The following is a 22,045-nucleotide window of genomic DNA, read 5'->3' as shown; positions in this document are numbered from 1 at the left end:
AAGTCTACAGTGTTTCCTGAGTATATGACTGATGACTCCTCGCCCCTCCTCTTGTCGTGCTGACCTGATGCACCCCCACCCAATTATCTACGGTGAATGTTCAAGGTGTCTTCAGGGTTTCTTGTATGACCGTCCTCTGCCTGCTCCCTTGCCTGAACTGGCGAGCTTAGCTTGCAAGTCAGCTCGGGTATTCTGTTCTCTGCGGACATGCACCAACTCGAACACCGCGAATAACCCCTTTAGAATCTGGACGTACCCTAGGTATGCAGCCATATGAGGGTCCTAAGCTTGGTACTCTCCAGTCACCTGACCCGTGACTAATAGGGAGTCTCTCTTTGCCAACAGGCTCTGCGCTCCCATCTCCTTCGCCAACATCATGCCAACAATGAGGGCCTCGTACTGCGCCTGATTGTTGCTGACCTTGAAGGCGAACCGTAGGGCATGCTCAATCAAAAGCCCGTTCGATCCCTCCAAGATGACACCTGCTCCGCTGCCTTGTTGGTTAGAGGACCCATCTACAGAGAGCACCCATCGGAAATTGGCTTCCTCTTGGTGTGCATCTGACGAGGAGGGCTCTACCACAAAATCTGCGTACACTTGGCCTTTGATAGGACTTCGGCCTCGTACTGGACATCGAACTCTGATAGTTCCACTGCCCATCGTACCATCCTTCCCGCCACGTCTGGTTTCTGTAGGACCTTGTGGATAGGCAGGTCTGTCATCACCACCACTGTAAAGCTTTGAAAATAATGGCGAAGTCTCCTTGCTGAGAACACCACTGCTAAAGCTGCCTTCTCTAGGGCCTGGTATCTTACCTCAGGCCCTTGCAATACTTTGCTTACAGAGTATATGAGCTTCTGCACTTGGTCCTGCTCCTGCACAAGGACCGAACTGATCGCCCGCTCCGTCACAACGAAGTACATGCGAAGTGGAGTACCTAGATGCGACTTGCACAACACTGGGGGACTGGCCAGGTACTCCTTCAACTTAAGGAACGCCTCTTCGCACTTTCTGGTCCAGATGAACCTGGTCTTCCTCCTCAAACACTGAAAGTAAGGGTGACCATTGTCTCATCCAGCTGATACAAATCTGGACAGAGCGGCCATCCGCCCTGTCAACCGCTGCACCTCCTTTATTAAGATTGGACTTCTCATCGCAAGGATTGCAACACATTTCTCAGGGTTCGTCTCTATCCCACGCTCCATGAGTAGGAAACCCAAGAATTTACTTGCTTCCACCCTGAATACGCACTTCTCGGGGTTCAGCTTCAACTTGTACTTAGTTATTGTCGTAAATAACTCTTCTAGATCAATCACATGCTGATCTTTCACCTGCGAGGTCATCACCATGTCGTCCACATAGGCTTGCACATTTCGCCCTATGATGGCCGCGAGCACTCTGCCCATCAGCCTCTCGTAGGTGGCACCTGTGTTCTTTAGCCCGAAGGACATCACTGTATAACAGTAGCAAGACAGCTCTGTCATGAACGCTGTCTTGCTCTTGTCCTTAGGGTGCATCTTGATCTGGTTGTACCCAGAAAAGCCATTCAGAAAACTGAGCATCTTGCAGCCCGAGGCACTGTCTACCAAGGCGTCGATGCTTGGTAGAGGATAGGAGTCCTTTGGGCATGCTTTGTTGAGGTCGATGAAGTCAACGCACATCCTCCACTTCCCGTTGGCCTTCTTCACCAAGACCACGTTGGCCAACCACTCAGGGTACTGGATCTCCCTTATGTGGCCGACGCTCAACAACTTTTTCGTCTCTTCTTTAATGACTTGCCGCCTCTCTTCATTGAACTTCCTTCTTCTCTGGCGGAAAGACCTGACCTTGGGGTCCATGGTGAGGCGGTGGCACAGGAAGTCTGGGTCTATGCCTGGCATGTCTGAGGCAGACCATGCGAAGGCATCCAGATGCCGTGCTATGACCTCGGTGACTTGCCAAGCTTGAACGTTCTACCCCCAATCTCCCTCTTCAGGACCTCTTCTGCTGGTTTGGGTCGCCTCTCCCGGGTGATCTCTGCTGGGGCGATCTCTGCTTCACTTGGTGCTCTGGTGGTAACCATGAACACTCCTCTCTTCGTCTTGAGGCTGTTCTCATAACATCTCTTAGCCTCTTTCTGATCTGACTTGATGGTAATCACCTTTCCTCCCAAGTCAGGCAGCTTCATCTTCATGTGCCTTGTTGACGATACCGCCCTCAACCTGTTCAACGTAGGACTACCCAACAATATGTTATAAGCGGAGGGGGCGTTGACGACAAGGTACCTGTTGTTCTCCGTACGGGACGCGGTACCATCTGTGAAGGTGGTCCTCAGCTACAAGTGTCCACGCACCTCCACCTGGTCTCTCGCGAAATCGTGCAGGCAACCAGTATAAGGCTTTAGCAGGTCAGGGGACAACTACAGCTTGTTGAAAGTCGTCCAGAACATCACGTCTGCCGAGCTTCCTTGATCCACCAGTACATGGTGTACCTTCCTCCCAGCGGTTACTACTGAGATCACCACCGGGTCGTTGTCGTGTGGGACGACATCCCAGAGGTCGGCCTTAGTGAAGACAAGGTCGACGTCAAGGGCGTCATCTGCCTCTTACACTTCTACCGACATCACTGCTCGTGCATACTTCTTCCGCTGAGAAGCGGTGCACCCTACTCCTGAAAAACCTCCCGAAATGGTGTGGATTTCACCATGCATGGGGATCTCGTGCCCTTGGTCACCCCCTGTTACCGCCACGTCCTTGGTACCCTATGTTTCCTGCAAGTAATCCCTCAGGAAGCCGTTCTTCACCTACTCGTCCAGTTGGTGTCCCAACACCAAACAATTGCGTATGGGATGGCCAAACGCTTGGTGGAATTCACACCAAGCGTTCTTGTTGGGCCCCAACTTCTTGTCGGTCTTTGCGGGTATATTCAGTCTCTCTGCTATGTTGGGGATAGCGAGGAGGTCCTTTAATTCTACCATGAAGTCGTGCCTTGGTGGCACATTTTCCCTTGCACGCCCCCTGGTTTGGGGCTTCCTAGGTTGGTAGGGCTGCTGCTGCGCTGGGGTTTTCTTCTTTGTCGTTGCCTTGTGTACCCTCAGGGGTTGAGGTCGACCTGGTGCTCGTGGGCGCGTGGGAACAACACACGTGCGCTTTTCGTTGACCTGTCCTTCTGCGACAATGTGCGCCACCGCCTGACGCCTTATCTCTCCGAAGGTTCTGGGGCAGTTTCTGATGAGTGATTCGCTGAAAGGCCCCGACACAATGCCCTTCCTGAACGCGTGCACCATCATGGTCTCGTCCTTGAGGTTCAGTCTCACCACATGCACCCCAAAACGATTGAGGAACTTCTCCATGGACTCTCCCTGGTACTGTCTTACGTCAAAGAGATCGTAAGAAATGGGTGGGGGAGCCCGATTCGCGATATACTGCTCTCTGAACAACTTTGAAAGTTGCACGAACGACGTAACATGACCATCAAGGAGGCTGATAAACCAATCCATCGCCGTTCCCACCAGTGTGCTCATGAACAACTTGCATCGCACCGCGTCAGAGCCCCCCACCAGCATCATCTGCGTATGGAAGGCCGTGAGATGAGCCTTTAGGTCCTCCACCCCTGTGAAGGTATTTTTGGGCCCCACAAACGTGGCTGATATCACGACGTCCACGATGCTTGCGAGAATAACATTGGGAATTCTCTGGGTGGTGTCGCAAGTTCCTGATCTTCCACCTCACGTTCCCCTGTCCGATCGCGCAAGTCCCTGCACAATTCCTTGTTGGCTCTCTACAACTTTTCATTCCTTGCCAGCGACGCAGCCAGATCTATCTGGATGCGTTCTTGATCTGCTCTTGATGCAACCACCGTTTCTTGGAGCGCCTGCATCGTTTCCATGATCTGTTGTAGGGTGAGGCTTTCGCCTCCATTCGGTGCAACGGATCCTTGCCTCGTGTTTCTCATCTTTCTTGATCTTTTCTTGATCTTTCTTGTTCTTGCGAATGGGACAGTGTTTTAAATTGTGCCCCACAGTGGGCTCCAAATGTTCCTGCCAATTGACTCGATTGCCTTCGTACGTCTCACAATACTCCCACTTTCGATTCTCTGTGCCTTCGTTCGTGCCTTTCTCTCGATCTAACACCTGAAATCACAAAGACAAAGGGGCGCCCTAGAGGCCGTTTGCACTCCGATGCTCAAGTCAATCTTAAGGCTAGGAAACACCAAAACTGTTAAGCGTAAAAGCTCTGTGTAAACTGTGTGTGTAAAGCTGCGCAAGTGAATAACATACCTTGTTAGGTTTTTACTACCCTTTATATAGTCTAGGATTTTCGCTGTTTCCGCTACCCAAATTAGGATTTCTGAGGGTGTGCCCTAGAGCCGCTATTACCCACTCTTAGGGCAATTTAACGCGTAAGGTTCATTTACTGGAGTGCAACCTCTGACGGGATGACCACCTGGGTACCAACTCGTGCACCTAATCTCTGGGGCCATCCGTCCTGGGAGTGCCCTAGCTGTTCACGTGCCATGCATGCAACTCACCCCTAGAACGTGACCCTCATGGACCGTATCTCTTCCAGCAGCTCTTTACTTGTGCTACGCCTGAACGCGTCATGCACACCACACGCATGGACCCCTCGTGATCTAGGCTTCTCCCTAACTGATAACGGGTGTGTGGTCTGGGACCCATCTCTCGTGGCCCAGCTCTGCTGTTTGAGTCACCGATGTTCGATCTCTCATCGCCCTCACTATACTACCGAGGACACATTAGCACATCTTGGTGATCGACACCTGCCCACTCTTCGGCACCTTGGCTCACGTGCCTTGCGAGACATTGGCCCATGCCGCTCGTGGGACTCAGCTTACGTGCCCCCCTCATTACTAGCGGTCAACGACACCCGAGGACTGGTCGGTACACAAGCATTAGTATATATTTCTATATATCTAATTCCTATACACTAGAACCTATATACTATTCATTAACTATCCTAGAGTTATAGTAATTAACAAAGTATGTGGCCCTAATATTTCTCACATAAATTCCCAAGGTAGAGGTTGATCATCCATAAAAAACTGCATTACAAAATAAGTTCAAATTAGTGTTCAGGTACATATACTTTTATTATAAAGAATAATTTAAATATTATTACTTGCTCCTAATCTTTTTGATTGCCTACCCTTATAATTGTAACCATCCAGTGCATAATGTAGTAGCCACACTCATAGCCTCCCGGTTATTTATTACACTACAATTCAATATAAATTAAAATTTAATATTGATATTTTGATAAATAATGAAGAGAGAAGACAAAAATTACAAACCTTTAGGTTCAACCATGTCCACTTTTGATAATTTGCACTGGGACGATCTTTGAGTATGCTATATCCATTCCATGCCCTGATTAATAGAAAAAAACCTTATTAGTAGACATTTAAGTATTATACGCATGTAAGTTCATAATGTAATTACACTTCAACTATTTGCTTGAGATGTGTGGTTGGTTTTTTGTGCAGTGAACAAAACAACACAACAATGTTGTCATTTATAGATAACACAAATAACTGCTAGTGACCACTACATCATCCATGAAAATAGCTAGTAAATATTTAAAACATGAAATACTAATAATTGAAATTATTCATTAATATAAGGGCAAAAATATATTTATTTTACCTTTCCAATCAAAATGTTGGTGATATATGACTGAGTTTCAACTTTCTTTGCTTCAATTGGATTAATGAAATACAGATCCAAGAATCTATAGACATCTTGATTCCCGTCATTAATAGAAACTCCAGACAAATACCTACAAGTAAATAGTTAAAGCATAATCAATAATTTAATATAATAAAGTAAATTGAAATATAGGTGGAAGATACTTACGTAATAAAAAATTGAATGATGGTTATATTCAACTCCTGGTTTCGAGATACGAACTCTAACACATATGACATGTATATGTATAGAGGGATCTCAATACTTCTACTAAAAAAAGTTTCATCCCATAGAACCTCCATTGGGTTTGTACCTATAGCCTTAACAACCAATAATAAAGAGGCTATAGGATCGTCAGTGGTAACAAGAAGCTAATTTTGTGAACTTGCTTTCCGACGAGGTTGCTACAAAATAAAGAAAATTTGTATTAAATTAAATATAATACATAAATATAAATTAATATAATCAAATTAAATTATTATTGGGGGTTATAGAATAACTTGAACGAGGTGTCTGGGCCAGGCTATGAATGTCTGAACTGCCTCAACCACAATAGTTACCTCATATGTAGGTAGAGGAACACGAACATTAACAACTCGTACTTTGTCCACCGTCACCTTCACCACCTCAGGGGGAGTGGCACGTTATGTAAGGTAGTGGATCCTTTAAAGAATTTTCCAATGGCTACAACCAGAGGAATAATGTCGTCGTCTATAAGTAACTCACATTGGCTTATCTGGCCAATGACATCCCCTAAAGCTATAGGAGTTGCACAATTCCCCTTTCTGCTCCCGAGAATGGGAGCCATATACGGCTGAGTAGAAACTTGCTGTGATAGAAACTCCTGCCGCAATAGCCGATTCTTCTCCTCAAATTCTATGCTCATTTGCTCACTTTGATGGTCAAAATTATATTACATCTTTTGACTTAAATCCTGCATTATTTGTTGTCGTACTTTATTCACCATTTCTTTGTTAGGCTCTGTGGAGGACGAATTCAGTGGTGCAACTCCAAAGAATTTTCAATTGAAACCCCTTCTCCAGCTGCAACCACACAATCAGGGAGCTCAGGTCATCCAATAACTTCATGTAGGATATCTTGACAACCATAAGGTACAAAATTACCTTAGGTTCTTTACTCAACCACAAAATCCTGCAAGAGTCCAAAATTATATATGTTTTTCATATAATTAATACTTTAAAATAGATGGAAAACTATATGAAACTAACTTAAATTTTTTCTGAGACCATCTGTGATTTCTCAAAATTATATGTACTTGATTTTTTCATTCGGGTCATCTTCCATTTTTGGTGGTGGGTAGGTAGAGATGGAGGTTCACTGGCCCTTGTATCATTTTTAGAAGTAGTCTTCTATTTTGATTTCTTCTTCTCATTTACCAAAGATTGTTCAAGCTTACGATAAACCATACAAGATAGTAGGTGCGAGGTCACATTCTTGGATGCTATGTTTTGAGCTCTTTTCCCAACACCATGTGAGAAATGGAATAAAAAAAATGAATCAAATAATATTAAATATTAGTGTTATGATCAAATAAATAAAATAATTAATTAATTTCACTTACCATCCTGCTCAGATTCATGAGTTTTAACGAAAACAAGCCACATCTTCTTATTAATATTGCAATACCTTAAATAAGGATTTTGGCCTTTAAAAGGTACAAAAACAGATTTCGACGTTTATTGTGACTTAAACTAGCGAAATTTAATGGTGACCAAAGATAGAACCTTTGATATTAGACTCTCAACATTAAGGATATCAAAATGTGTCTGCAACAAAATACCATAACCTTAAAATTGATTAATTAATATTAAAAAAATATATGATAACAATAATAATGTATACATTACCAGGATATCCTCCCAGATCATGGTCTAGCCAAACTTAAGCACATGATCCCACGTAGGTATCAATATGGAGATCTTCTCACGAGCAATGACTTTAAGATAATTGTTGAACATATGAGCATTAGGACAAGAAGCCACCACAGTGCTAACGTCAATGGTGATTGGTGTCTTGTCACCACTAGCACGTCTCAATGAGAGATGCCTGAGTCTAGTAGGTCCTCTGGTGGATCTATCGGAAGGGTGGTGATGAGGACCTAGAAGAGAGTGCGGCCATTGACAAAGCCCAGCCTTCCAGGAGGATGACTAGGAGCATGACTAAAGACACAAGGCTAGGTTAGGATTAATCTCTAGCTAATGCTTCAACGCCTAGCTTGCCCCAGAGGATCATGAGGAGTAGAGCATAAGCCTTGGGGGGCAGAACATCAACTAATGTCTTTATTTGTAATTTCAGTAGAATAAGTTTCCTTTAGCATAATATGGGGTGTGCTTATCACTTGAGCTTGAGCATAGCCTTTAGGGTAGGATTTTGACCTAACTTCTAAAAGTTTAGGTTTATGGTGCGACATTGACTTGGTCAATGCTAAGGCCGCACCTTTCTTTTAACTTTTCCCATCCTACCCTTGCTTATTGTTTTTCAAGGCACCATCGCCTATAAATAGGGTGCCATACTCCTTGTATTTGCATGTTGAATTATATAGAAGAAGGAAAACTCTGCACAAATTGTGTGAGGCTAGTTTTCTCTAAGCATTAGGTCTTATCTTAAGTGAGTTGAGAGCTCTCAAGTGGCGGCCCTCTACACCCATCTTGAGAAACCACACTCCAAGTGGCATGTCCAACTCTCTTCCCTCACCATAAGCATTCTTCCTTCATCTCTTATACCTTTTCCATACACCACTTATCTTTTATGCTTCCTATATTTGTTTAGCTTCATCTTTTCCATTCGGTTTCCTTCATGTTATCATGTTTCCTTTCGTGTCTTTTACATTTCACACCATACCTCATTCTCACCTTATAATGTGTTTTTCCTTTTGCCTTTGGAAGTGAACCTTCACACTTACTTAACCACTTGGTTAAGTTCATGTCCAGTGGGAATCTTCCCTAGGTCTTATCATATAATTGTTAAAAATCTCAATCATAAGTAAAGTGTCACCTTTCAAATGGAACCATCTAAAATCAACTCACGTCATGTGGTATTCAGAGCAAGGTTATTTTATGCTTATTTGCTTTGAGTTGATTTTCAGCACTTTACTTTCTTGCACCTTTAAATTATTGCCTTTACATTCAAGCAATTTTAAATTCAGCCTTTACTTTCTTGCCTTTTACATTTCGACATTCTTTTTGTTCATTAGCTTTCAATTCGCTTTTGAATGTTATCTTGTGTCCATTTTTGTTCTTACCTCTTTTGTTTGATTCATATGTTCTTAGTGTTTCTAGGAGTCCTTATTTGCTTCTACTTATTTTGCTTTTAATTGTGAAGGTATAAAAGGAACTAGAAATTTGTTTAAGTGAAAGTAGATTTAGTTCCAAACATAGATTTCAAGTGTTCATTTAGTTTGAATCCCAAACCTTTTTGTGACAATTGGAAGTGAAAAAAAAAATATGCATGACAAGAATATGGACTTCTTAATTCCATAAACTATAAACAAGGATATAAAAAAAGAAGAAGAGCAAGTTGCGCAATATCATTTCCCTTTTTCTTGACAAAACCAACATTTCTAAAAAGTGGATTCATTTTATTTGGCAAATTGATTTCAACATTGTGAAATTTGATCCTTTTGCTTTTACAATTTCTAGCAAGATTAAAACTTCATTGTTAAAGGTTAAGTAAGTATCTTTGAGTCTTCTTTTGTGCTTTTGTTGCTTGTCTCCTTTTAAAAAGTTTTGTCATCATCTCTTTTTACAACTTGGTTTAGCTTCCTTGTTTTATGCTTTTCTTATTTGTCATTTAAAAATTCTTTAGTTTTTGTTGTGGTTCTTTTGGGATCAAGTGCTAAGGGCTTTGTCCTTTGTCATTTGAGAGCTTGCAACCCGAGATAGACCTTTGTTGAGAGAAAATTTCTTTTTGAGTGCTTTATTATTTTCTCCTCTTTGCTACACAACCAAGTGACACAAGGCAGGAAATGGTTATTAACTTTTCTTTCACTAATTTTTTATTCTCTTTGTGCAATTTTTATGACTTTTCTTTCTTCAGGGGAATCATCCAAACCTCAATCTCCCCAAAAGGCTTTTTCTTATAGGTGAGCTTGCGGCAACCAAAAGATCTTTAGCCCAAAAAGAGGAAGAAATGCGGCAATTGGAGGAGAGACTTCAAAGACTTGAAATGACACAAGAAAGGCCACCAAGAGGAAGGAGGTGGGAGCAAATGAGAGCTTCAAGGAGCTACAACCATTTTGGCAGCCAAGAGGAAGATGAAGATTGGAGAATTCACCAATGTGATGAAAGGCGCCACCAACACCATCCTTCTAAAATTTCTTTTCCCTATGTAAAATTTCCTAACTTTAGTGGGGAAAGTGACCCAATATTTACTTAGGATGGGAGGCTAAGGTTGATCAAATTTTCAATGTGTATGAGGTCCAAGAGGACCAAAAGGTAAACAAGAGGCCAGCTGTGGTTTGTTCCTCCTCATTATAGGAAAGAACTCTTGTTGAATCTCCAACGACTTCAACAAGGACCTAAGACTGTAGATGAGTACTATAAAGATCTAGAAACTACTTTGACTAAGATAGATATGCATGAAAATAAGGAGTCAAAGACAATTAGATTTGTCAATGGTTTAAGAAGAGAAATACAAGATGTGGTAGAATTATATAAGTATTCCTCTTTGGAAAAGTTGGTTCACCTAGCCATCAAGGTTGAATCACAATTTTTAAAGAAAACACATTTCAAAACTACTCACAATGATGACTTGTACACATCATCATGGAAGGATAAAAATCAAACTTCTTCAAAAACGTTTCCTTCCAATTTTGTAAAAGATTCCACTTACAAACCTAGAGTTTCTAAATCCTCAACTTCTACACCTAAGTCACCCACCAAAACCTCTAGTAAAAAATGTTTTAAATATCTAGGTTTTGGGCATATTGTAGCCAATTGTCATTCTAAAAGAAACATGATGGTTAAGGGTGGGGGGAGGGTTGTCATGAGTGATCATAACACTCAAAGGTCTAAGTCCCCTACCTCTTCAAGAAGCCAAAGTGAGGAAGAAGATGAGTTTCCATGTAAGGGAGATTTGTTAGTAGTGAGGCCGATGCTTAGCCAAGTTCAAAGGCCTTTTGATGAAAGTCAAAGAGAATTTTTTTTTTCATACAAGGTGCCTCATTAATGACAAATTGTGTTCCTTAATTGTAGATGGGGGTAGTTGTACAAATGTGGCAAGCACAAGAGTGGTGGACAAGCTTGGGTTACCCACCATCTCTCATGCAAATCCCTACAAGCTCCAATGGCTTAGTGAAGAGGGGGAAATAATAGTAAATAAATAAGTCCTCATAGCCTTCTCAATTGGTAAATACAAGGATGAAGTCTTGTGTGATGTTGTACCTATGGAAGCCACACACATTCTTTTAGGTAGGCCATGGCAATTTGATAGGAAAAATTTATGTGATGACCTTACCAACAAAATCTCTTTTACCTTCCATGGGCATAAGGTCACACTAAAATCTCTCTCACCAAAATAGGTCCATGAGGACCAAGTCAAAATGAAAGAAAAGAGAGAAAATGAAAAAGAAAAAAAGAGTTCTAAGAGAAGCCTTCTCATTTCTTCAAAAGAGGTTAAAAAGGTAATGCTTTCTCAAAAAGATATCTTCATAGCTTATCCAAAGAAAATCCTTAAGAGTGAGTCGACGATAGATAGTCCTATGTGCTTGGACCCTTTGGTAAAAGAGTTTGAAGATGTGTTCCAAGATCCCCCTAAAGGATTACCTCCTCTAAGGGGAATTGAGCACCAAATTGACTTCATACCCGGGGCTTCTTTACCAAATAGACCAACATATAGGACTAATCCAACCAAGACCTAGGAAATTCAACACCAAGTGAAGGGATTAATAGCTAAGGGTTGGGTCCAATATAGCATGAGTCCTTGTGCTATGCCTGTGATTCTTGTCCCTAAAAAGGATGGGAGTTGGAGGATGTGTACGGATTGCCGTGTCATAACAATATCACCATTAACTATAGGTATCCCATCCCTAGGTTAGATGACTTGTTGGATGAGTTACATGGGTCCCAAATCTTCCCCAAAATTGATCTTAAGAGTAGTTATAATCAAATCTGGATTAAACCGGGAGATGTTATCTAGAGGACCATAAGAAGCATGTTAGACAAGTCTTAGAAACCCTTAGGAAGGAAAAATTGTATGCTAATCCGGAAAAATGTGTGTTTGCAATACATCACATAGACTTCCTAGGGTTTGTTGTGAGTTCAAAAGGGGTGCATGTGGATGAAGAAAAGGTTGCAACAATTAGACATTGGCCAACACCCACCAATGTTAGTGAGGTACGAGCTTTCATGGCCTTGCTAGTTTTTATAGGAGGTTTGTGAAAGACTTTAGTGTTGGGTTTATTAGTGTCAAAGTTCAAGAGGGGGGGGGGGGGGGGGGGGGGGGGACGGGGTGAATTGAGCTTTTAAAATTTCAAACAAATTCAAGTTTTTCACAAAATAGAGTAAAATAATCGATTTATTTTGGAAAAAAGAGATTTATTTTTCTGCTTACTTCATCAAGACAACATCTCAGTTATATGATTTTCAGATATTTAGAGTATTTAACAGCAGGCAATGTATCACATTAATATGCACAGATGAAAAACAGATTGTTGAATCAAGAGACGTTTTTCGAATATCAAATCACACACTTGAATGAATCGTGTCAATTGATAGACTTAATTTTTACAAAATAATGTACTTCAATTATCTCCAAATTAGTCACTCAGATTTCAACAAGATATTTAGATTGGTTTTCCAGAAATCAAGAACAGTAAGAATTGACCCAAAAAGAACAGATTCAATTTTAATTGAACAAGTTTATTTTCTGTCAGATCAACACACGAAACAGTAAATGAGTGAAGACATTAAGGGAGATTGAACACCACAAGATTATACTGGTTCACTCAAATGAGCTACATCCAGTCTCACCCTTTCCCAAGGTGAAATCCACTAAAAATATAATATAAAACAATTATACAACCTAATTTTCTTGAAACCTACAAGAACATGACATACCTAGCTGAAAAACACTATTTCAGCACACCCAACACTTCAAGAAACACTATCAAGAAGTGTCTTACAACCACAATTACAAATAATAGAAAGATGAAATTGAATACACCTGGAAGGAGAATGTAGAATCCAGAAAAGACCAGTAGAACAGATTGCAAAACCAGTGACAACACCTCCTACCAAACTTAGGACTAACAAGAACAAACACATTTTTCTTTTGAAAAACTCTTCAAAGAACACATGCAAATTCTTTTCAATTCACTAAAATTCTTAATCTCTGTTGCAAACTCGTTTTCTCAACACTTGATTTAGTGAGATATGACTCTCTTTATATAGGAAATGATTTATAACAGATTTTCAAAAAACAGTTTAAAAAGATGTTATAAAAAGAATAGATTGAAATTATAATGAATAGATTTATTTTCAAAAGGGCAAAGAGAGATTTTAAACTGTTGCAACTCAGTCGTTTTTATAGCATAAAAAGGCTGAGCCAAGTTACTTGGTGCAAAAAACAAGTTATCAAAAACTTTTAAAAAACAAGGCACCAGTTAAAAAGAATCTATTCATTTGAGAAACAACAAATTCATTTTCTGTGCAGTAAGACATATTTTTGGGAAAAAACATGAGAAAAATATTTGGAAAACATTGTGCTTGATCTTATCACCTTGATAATGTTTATGAGGTGGGTCACGATGCAAAAAGCTACCTTAAACACACTCTAACCTATATACAAGACTACCCAAGAACAAATTTACAAACTTCAAAGCAAGGCACACACTTTGCTACATCAAACACATTGACTTGAAGGAGCCACATCCATCTTCTACATTTAGTACCATTTCCGCACCTCTCAATGCCATAGTAAAGAAGGATGTGGTGTTTAAATGGGGCCAAGAACAAGAAAAAGCTTTTGAAACTTTGAAAGATAAATTGACCAAGGCCTCCGTTTTAGCACTTCCCAACTTTACTAAAACATTTGAAATTGAATGTGATGCCTCCAACATAGGCATTAGGGCTATCCTACTTCAAAAGGGTCACCACATAGCTTATTTTAGTGAGAAACTCAAGGGGAGTCATCTCAATTACTCAACCTATGATAAGGAACTTTATGCTCTTGTGAGAGCCTTGCAAAATTGGCAACACTACGTTTTCCCAAAGGAATTTGTGATACATAGTGATCATGAATCTCTTAAATTTTTGAAAGGCCTAAACAAGCTCGACAAGAGACATGCCAAATGGGTAGAGTTCATTGTGCAATTTCCTTATGTGATCAAACATAAGCAAGGTAAAGCTAATGTAGTTGCAAATGCTCTTTCAAGATGGCACACCTTGCTAAATGTTTTGGATTCTAAATACTTGGGCTTTGATCACATAAAGGAAATCTATAAAGATGACCTTGATTTTTCTCACATCTATCAAGAGTGCTCAAAGGGAGGACACAAAGACTTTTTCATACATGATGGTTTTCTCTTTAAAGGGAAAAGACTTTGTGTCCCTCAAGGGTCTTTGAGGCAATCTCTTGTTAGAGAGGCACATGGGGGTGGCCTTATGGGACATTTTGGGGCAGTCAAAACCTTTGATACATTGCATGAACATTTCTTTTAGCCTCACATGCGCAAATCTGTACATAGCTTCTGTGATAAATGAATAGCATGTAGGATGGCTAAGTCTAAGGTGCAACCCCATGGCTTATATACCCCTCTTCCCATCCCGAACATGCCTTAAGTAGACATCTCTATGAATTTCATTTTAGGTCTTCCTAAACATCTAAGGGTATGGACTCTATCTTTGTGGTGGTGGATCGCTTTTCAAAAATGCCTCATTTTATACCATGCCACAAAGTAAATGATGCTTGTTATATTGCAAATCTTTTCTTCAAGGAATTTGTTTGATTGCATGGGCTTCTTAGAAGTATAGTATCTAACAGAGACTCTAAGTTCTTGATGTGAGTTGATTTTAGGATTGTTCATTTTTGGTGTGACACTTTACTTAGATCGAGATTTTAGGAATTTAATAGTGAAAAACTTAGGAAAATCCCCATTGGACATTAACTTAACCAAGTGGTTAAGTAGTTGTGAAGGTTCATTTCACAAAGGCAAAGATCAAAAGACAAGATATGGTGAGAATGGATGCAAAACTCAATTGATAAGACAAAAACCGAGAGCAATACAATGAAGGAAACAAAGACAATGAACATAAAATGGAAGGCGAAAATGAAGGAGAATGGAAGACAATGAGAGTGATGTTCACGCCACTTGATGGGTGGTAACCATCAAGATGAGTGGAAGGCCACCACTTGAGAGCTTCATTCTCATCAAGATAAGACCAAGGGAGAGGAGATAGCACTTACTCAAGTTTAAACGCTAATGTTGTGCAGAGTAACTCTTGTTCTTTTAATTTCAACTTGAAAAATACACTAGGTAGACCTCCTATTTATAGGTGAAGAAGCCTTGGAGAACAAGCTAAAGGGGTAGGATGGCAAAAGGGAAAAAATGGGCAGCCTTAGGGTTTGACTAAGTCAAACCCGCATCCTAGGCTTGTCCTTCTAGAAACTAGGTCAAAATGCCTTCCAAAAGGGCTAGGAACAAGCTAAAATGCTACCCACACCCCATATTATGCTAAAGGTACCTTATTCTAGCCTATATTTGCTATTTTGACCACCAAAGTGAGCCCAAATTATTTAAAACTTGTTTTATTCTTAGAAGACCAGTAGGAAGAACTTGAGATGCTCTAGTCTTTGTCCATTTCTCCCGTTGGTGAGGTCTTGACTTGAATGTTGAGATGACCTTTCATAGTGTGCATCCTTGGTCATCTTCTTGTTGTCTTGGTTTGTATCAGTTCTTGAGTCACTTATGGAAGACATTGTGGGGAAAACTTGGCACTAAACTCTTGTTTTCTACTACTTGCCACCCCCAAACTGATGGTCAGACAGAGGTGGTCAATAGGACTTTGGCTCAAATGTTGAGATGCCTTATTTTAGGGAACCCAAGGGTGTGGGAAAACTTGATTCCTCACATTGAGTTTTCCTATAATTGGGTAGTTAATTCTACTACTTCTCACACCCATTTTGAGGTAGTGTACATGTTTAATCCCCTCACACCCCTTTTAAGGACATTGTTATAGATGCATTTCATGTTTAAAAGCTAAGTCTAAGACAATGCCTCATGGACTCTACACGCCTTTACCTTTTGTAAGTGCTCATTGGGAAGACATAAGCATGTATTTCATATTAGGACTTCCTAGGACACAAAGAGGTTTTGATTCCATCTTTGTTGTAGTGGATAGGTTTAACAAGATGACTCATTTTATACCCTGCCACAAAGTGGATGATGCTAACAACATCTCTAGGCTCTTCTTTAGAGAAGTGGTAAGACTACATGGTTTGCCTAAGACCATAGTATCATATAGAGATCCTAAATTTGTGGGCCATTTCTAGAGAACTCTTTGGGAAAGGCTAGGATCTAAGTTGAACTTTTCAACTTCTTGTCATCCTCAAACGGATGGACAAATTGAAGTTGTTAATAGATCTCTTTCCACTATGCTTAGGTCAATCATGAAGGGAAACCACAAATCTTGGGATGATTACCTTCCTCATATTGAGTTTACATATTATAGAGTGGTTCATAAAACTACTAATATTTCTCCATTTGAGGTTGTGAATGGATTTAATCCTCTTACTCCCTTGGATTTGTTACCTTTACCTAATCCACAAGAATTTGTGCATAAGGAAGGAGTAACAAAAGCTGAATTTGTAAAGAAAATGCTTGAGAGGATTGAAAATCAAATACAACAACAAACAAAGAAATACTCAAAATATAGTAATAAGGGGAAGAGAGAGATAATTTTTGAAGAAAGGGACTAGGTTTTGCTTCACCTAAGAAAAGATAGATTCCCTAATCAGAGGAAGTCTAAGCTTAGTCCACGAGGAGATGGTCCTTTCCAAGTCCTCAAAAAAATCAACAATAAGGCATATCAAATTGACCTGCCTGAAGAAAACGAGGTACATACTTCCTTTAATGTTATGGATCTAACACCTTTTGCAGGTAGTGAAGATGAAGAGGCAGAAACATGTGATTTGAGGACAAATCCTCTTCAAGAGGGAGGGTATGATGGAAGAAGGCCAAGCTCAGGCCCAACTACTAGGTCCATGGCAAGGAAAATACAAGAAGACTGAGACTCTGCTACTGATGGCATAAAAACATTCCTATACATGTTTAAAAATGGCATAAACCTAGTGTAGAGTAGAATTTATTTTCTTGTCAAAAGTAGAATATGAATTTTACTTGTAATTTTTCTTAATAATAATTAGGGTTGGATTAGGCACCTAAAAACCAACCTAGGTTAAATTAGGATTTCTAAAAAACTCCTAAATTAGCCTAGGCCGGTCATATGTTGAACATGAGAGCTTTGATGTTTTCAAATCCATGATGAAGCTTGAAGCTATGCTGCTCTTTGGTTTGGGTTTTGTTCCTGCCGGTTGACCTAGCGCAAAAGCGTTGCCTCGTCACGATCCTCCTCACCAGTTTGACACCACGTGCCCTTCAAGTCCACACCACGGATAGTCTCTCTGAGAACCTGAAAACACAAGATGGCGCCTCTGCGGCCGGTGGCGCTCTGACGCTCAAGTCAGTAACAAGAACACCCAAAAACTTAGAGAAAATTGTGTTCTGTAGAACCGTACTAAAGTGCACTCAACCCTAGCAAATCAACCGTAGTGAAAATGTACCTCTGCAAATTCTGTTAAGTTTACCTTTATAGCTAGGTTTTTTCTCTCTCTAGGCAGTTACGCTTGGGACGCGTGGCTCGCATCCAACCCTACACGTGTCGCCATCTGGGCCGGGGTAGCAGGTAGCACCTAGCCCTACACGCGTCATCATCTGAGCTAAGGTAACTTGAGCGTCATTTCTATACTGTATCCAACCCTACACGTGTCGTCATCAGGGTTGAGGTAACTTGAATATTATCTCCGTGTAGTGACCAGTCACGACCAAGTCTCCTATTCGAGGAGTAATTCCTAGCACGTACTACGCTGTGAAACACCACATGACAAGGCGAGCAACGAATGCAACAAAGTGCATCTGTTATATCGCTTGTTGTGAGTGCCACCCTTCTTATTGCTACGCCATACATGTTCTAGCTGGGGAAACCTTGCCACCAACGAATGTCCACTCTGGGAGTCCTATCGTCGATGAGCAGGGTGTTCCCCCCAGCTTACCCGACCTTCATGCCCCACGTTGGCGCAACAACCATCTTACTGAACTTACTCGCTTGAAACTACTCTTCTGTGCTTCCAATAGCTTTAACTAAGTTTACCGGGAGATCCGGCGATGTGCCCCCTTGTGGCGATGTCAGATCACCCGATCCTCCATTGTCTAATACGTCGATGTCATATAATCCCGGCGACAACCGACTATGCACATTGAGGCACGCCACTTCCACGGGTCGACGACTATGCTCACTTCTGAATCATTCGTCTCTCTGTTGTCCATGTACTCTGTCGAACACGCCCCACATGGTCACGTGCTAGACACGTCATCACACCCGATGGCCTGGTCGGTACACAAGCCCCCCAGTCTTGAGCTGCGACTTGTTCGGCGAAAAGACTAAAAGGTTGAATTTCCGGCGACCTACGTGGCCTTGCGCGTTGGCGCTCATACTGTTCACTGATTTGACACTTCACCAACCCCTTCGATCGCTCGACACGTGGACTTATCAACGACCATTATTCATTGCCGTTTGCGCTTCTCGCAATGTCCGAAACTCTTCGAAACTCTTAAACACTTCGCGCCACTTCACTGTTTCATTATCTTCTTCCTCACTCCAAGCTTTCGAAACGCTTCAGCGAACGCTTTGACTCCTTCAAACATCCTTTACTGAACACTCTTCTGATCATCAAAAGGTAACCTTTTTCTCACCCCCATTGATATTCGCTGCATTCTAATCGGTTTGCATCATCCATTAACTGTCTGGAGCATACGTTGTGGGATGTTTTTCTTTGCTTCGCTTTTTTTTGCGCTTAGGATTTCTAACCCTTTCTCTGCGAGCCTCCCTTGTTCTTCTGTCTCCTTCTTTTCTGTTGAGTCGCTCTATTTACAAACTCTCATCTCTTCCCCTTTTCGTCTTCTTGCAGCTTTTCTGATGGCTCGCTCCAAAGTTACACCAAACCCTCCTCCATCTCCCAGCAACCCTCCGACGAAAACTCGTAGGGCCAACCCTTCCTCCTCCCGCGACCCCCCAAGGGATCCTAACGTCCCTTCGAGCCAGGTCGTGAGACCTGCGTCTTCTAGGCCCAGCCAATCGCAGCCAAACCCACCTCACACCAGTACAGTTGTGAGGTCCCTCCCAGACTACAAGCAACTATACCCTTGGGCCTCTTCAGCTTTGCTGGCTGAGACTTCCTCCATCAACACTGACCGCGACATCCTCCGCCTCCAGAAAGGTGACCAAGATCACCTCTCTTTTAGCAAAGAACACGATGACAAGGTATCTGTGCGTCCTTGTCCTCCCGGAGAGCCTATTTGCACTGATAATCAAGGGAGTGACGGCGTCCCCTTTTGCTTCGTTTACGCCACGGCGTTCAAGAAGGTCAAGCTCTGATTTCCTTTCACCCGCTTTGAGAGGGAGCTCCTGACCGAGCTTGACATAGCCCTCGCCCAGCTTCATCCCAATGGCTGGGCGTTCGTCCGGGCTTACCAGATCATCTGTGCGCACTTGGGACATCCAGCTTTGGTGGACGTGTTCCTCTACCTGTTCGAGGCCAAGAACCCGGGCGATCGTCTATGGGTTAGCCTCAATGGGGTCGCTGGGAGGTCCATACTCTCCATTTTCAAGCAATCCTATAAGGACTGGAAAGGGAAGTTCGTGCGCGTCTGCTGCAACGACCGAGACCCTACCCTCCTCGACGGATTTCCCTTGTATTGGGTGAATAAGGGAAAGAAAGAGTTTAGCTTCAGGAGGGCTAGGGGGCCAGAAAAGATGGGGGAGCTCGACATGGACTTATGTAACTTCTGGAAAGGAGTTGCCTCCTCCAACGTGACCTTGCCCACCTCCTCCATCATCACCTATGAGTTCTTCGAAGACCAACTGGATGTCCACATAGGTTTGTCTTTAAGTCCTATCCCTGGCTCGAATTCGCCTAACCTTGTTTTTACTTTGGTGCCGCTGTTCTGGTTAGCGCATAGTTTTAACTTATTCCAAGCATTGACTTACACTGCTTATTTTCCTATGCCTCATCGACTGTTGAATCTCTGTACTGGTTTGTAATTGTTGGCCTCTTTATGCAGATATGATGCTGGGGAAAGATAGGATGGCTGAGCTGCGCTCCATAGCCAGACTCCACAATCTTGCGGCGGGCTCTCAAACCGTCCCCAACTCCATCGCAGAGATCGCCGCTGCCCAAGGCCAGTCCTCACCAGTTGGTCCGTCCAACGCTGCTGCTCTTCCTGCCCCTGAGCGGAAGAAGATACCATTCCAAAGGGCTAAGAGGAAAGCCCCCAAGGTTGTGTCGGACGATGAGGCGGATGAGAGCACCGAGGACGGGTTGATCTGCAAACGAAGAAGGGGAGTTACAACAGAACCGCCAGCAGCCAAGGCCGCCCTTCCCGACTACGTCGAGAATCCCCCCAGCGCCTCCACGCCCTTTGAGTCCGCTGGGGACGTTCTCGCCTCAAACGCCTCGGCCGCTGAAGCTGCGCCTGAGAAGCTTGCTGATACGCAAGCTTCCTCCCAAGCTGCCACAGAACACCCCGCCTCACCGCCACGCCTCGAGGCTCCCCTCGCCATCCAACCTTGCGAGGGTGGTGGTGAGCACTAGCTCCTCTCCAAGAGGCCTTGAAGTCTTTCACCGTGCGTCTGAACGCCATGGTCGACGGGTGTCTTCCCCAAAACGTCGGTGAAGGGCTAAAAGACTCCTTGGACAAATTCGAGCTTGACAACCGCGTCCATCAGGAGGTGGCGAGCACCGCGAGAGTCGAAGCTGAAAAAGTCAAGTGCGACATGATGATGCAAGGCTTAGAGTTCTCGCGGGTCGAAAACGCTCTCAACGAAGAGCTCCGAAGCTTGCGTAAGGACAAAAAGGAACTGCGCCGGAAACTGCATGACAACCTTCAGGATGCCGTCGAGCTGGAGAGCAAACTCGTCCCTCTGAGGGAGAAAGTTGCAAGGCTGGAGGAGGCCCAAAAAGCCGACGCCAAAAAGATGGCCAATCTGGAGAAGAGGTTGACTGAGAAGGAGACCCTTCTGGGGAAAGTTGAACAAGATCGGGACAAGGCCACCAAAGAATTGAGGGAAACTGCTGCCGAGCTCGCCCAAGTTCGCGAGGAGAACAGTGGGTTCAAGACGAAAATCGACGAGCTTCAGCTTGAAGCTGCCCAAGTTCTTACCTCCGGTTTTGGAGCGGCTTTGGAGCAGTTCGTTTGCAAATATCCCGACCTTGACCTCTCCGAGTTCTCGGTGTACAACGAAGTGGTGGATGGCTAGATCATGCCTCCGACTTAACTGCTGCTCCCACCTGCCATACCGCCTTTGAAACTCTTGTATTTAATTTTGACTTGTATGTAATAACTTTCATTCTGCTCAAACTGTTTGATATTCATGTGCATATATATATATATATATATATATATATATATATGGTCTTCTAATTTATCTGTTGTGCGATCGCTTGGTGTGACCGGCTGGTTTTTATTCGACCCAATGCACTTCGCACAAATCGGTACTTAATTCTCTGGAAATCACTTTAATTTAAACGAGCGGTTAGTCTGTAACAATAACGTTTAACGCGAAATCACTTACTTGGCAGTAAGGGCGTAAGTCGATCTTAGCATCTGAAATCTCGCCCGCCCGATCTGCCAAAGGACAAGCGTACTTCTACGTTATCGCCCAAAACTTCGCTGATCTGGCTCTCGCCGTGTGATCCCTTTTTCTATTTCGATCTCGAAGCCGTGGGCCTTTGGCAATTTCGTTTTCCTTTAACTGAAAACGTCCCCTGCGGGGCCACCTAGTGACTTCATCTTTGCTCATCTGGAAGGAGGGTTGCCTTTTAGATCTCCCTCTACCTTCCCCGAGTCTTTAACCTGAGATAGCTTAAATCGTTGTCCTCTCATCTGGGGGTAGAGCCGCCTTTCGGATCCTTCTCTACCTCCCTGAGTTTTAGAACAATGATTTAGGTGGTGAGGTGTCCTCTGCGAACCTTCCCCAACCACCCTTAACCTCTTTTTTTTTTAACTGGTCTTACTAGGTCAATATTGATGTTTCACTCAAGGGGAAAGGCGTCTTCTATCGACCTTCC

The 22,045-nt window shown here is 42.7% G+C and overlaps 2 protein-coding genes across 2 annotated transcripts; one reads left to right on the top strand and one right to left on the bottom strand.

The window, feature by feature from the left end:
* Positions 1–2,782: 2,782 nt before the first annotated feature.
* On the bottom strand, positions 2,783–3,547 carry LOC137838310 (uncharacterized). The gene has a single exon (XM_068647559.1). The coding sequence runs from the start codon at positions 3,545–3,547 to the stop codon at positions 2,783–2,785; it is 765 nt and encodes a 254-aa protein (XP_068503660.1).
* Positions 3,548–20,616: 17,069 nt separating this feature from the next.
* On the top strand, positions 20,617–21,234 carry LOC137838309 (uncharacterized). Its single transcript, XM_068647558.1, has one exon. The coding sequence runs from the start codon at positions 20,617–20,619 to the stop codon at positions 21,232–21,234; it is 618 nt and encodes a 205-aa protein (XP_068503659.1).
* Positions 21,235–22,045: the final 811 nt, after the last annotated feature.

The sequence above is a fragment of the Phaseolus vulgaris genome, chromosome 4, assembly GCF_000499845.2.
Source record: "Phaseolus vulgaris cultivar G19833 chromosome 4, P. vulgaris v2.0, whole genome shotgun sequence".
NCBI lineage: Eukaryota > Viridiplantae > Streptophyta > Magnoliopsida > Fabales > Fabaceae > Phaseolus > Phaseolus vulgaris.
This window is presented reverse-complemented; position numbering and strand designations above follow the sequence as displayed.

Coding starts and splice junctions, on each gene's coding strand:
- LOC137838310 (XM_068647559.1), bottom strand. CDS start 3,547: ATGATGCTGGTGGGGGGCTCTGACGCGGTGCGATGCAAGTTGTTCATG.
- LOC137838309 (XM_068647558.1), top strand. CDS start 20,617: ATGGTCGACGGGTGTCTTCCCCAAAACGTCGGTGAAGGGCTAAAAGAC.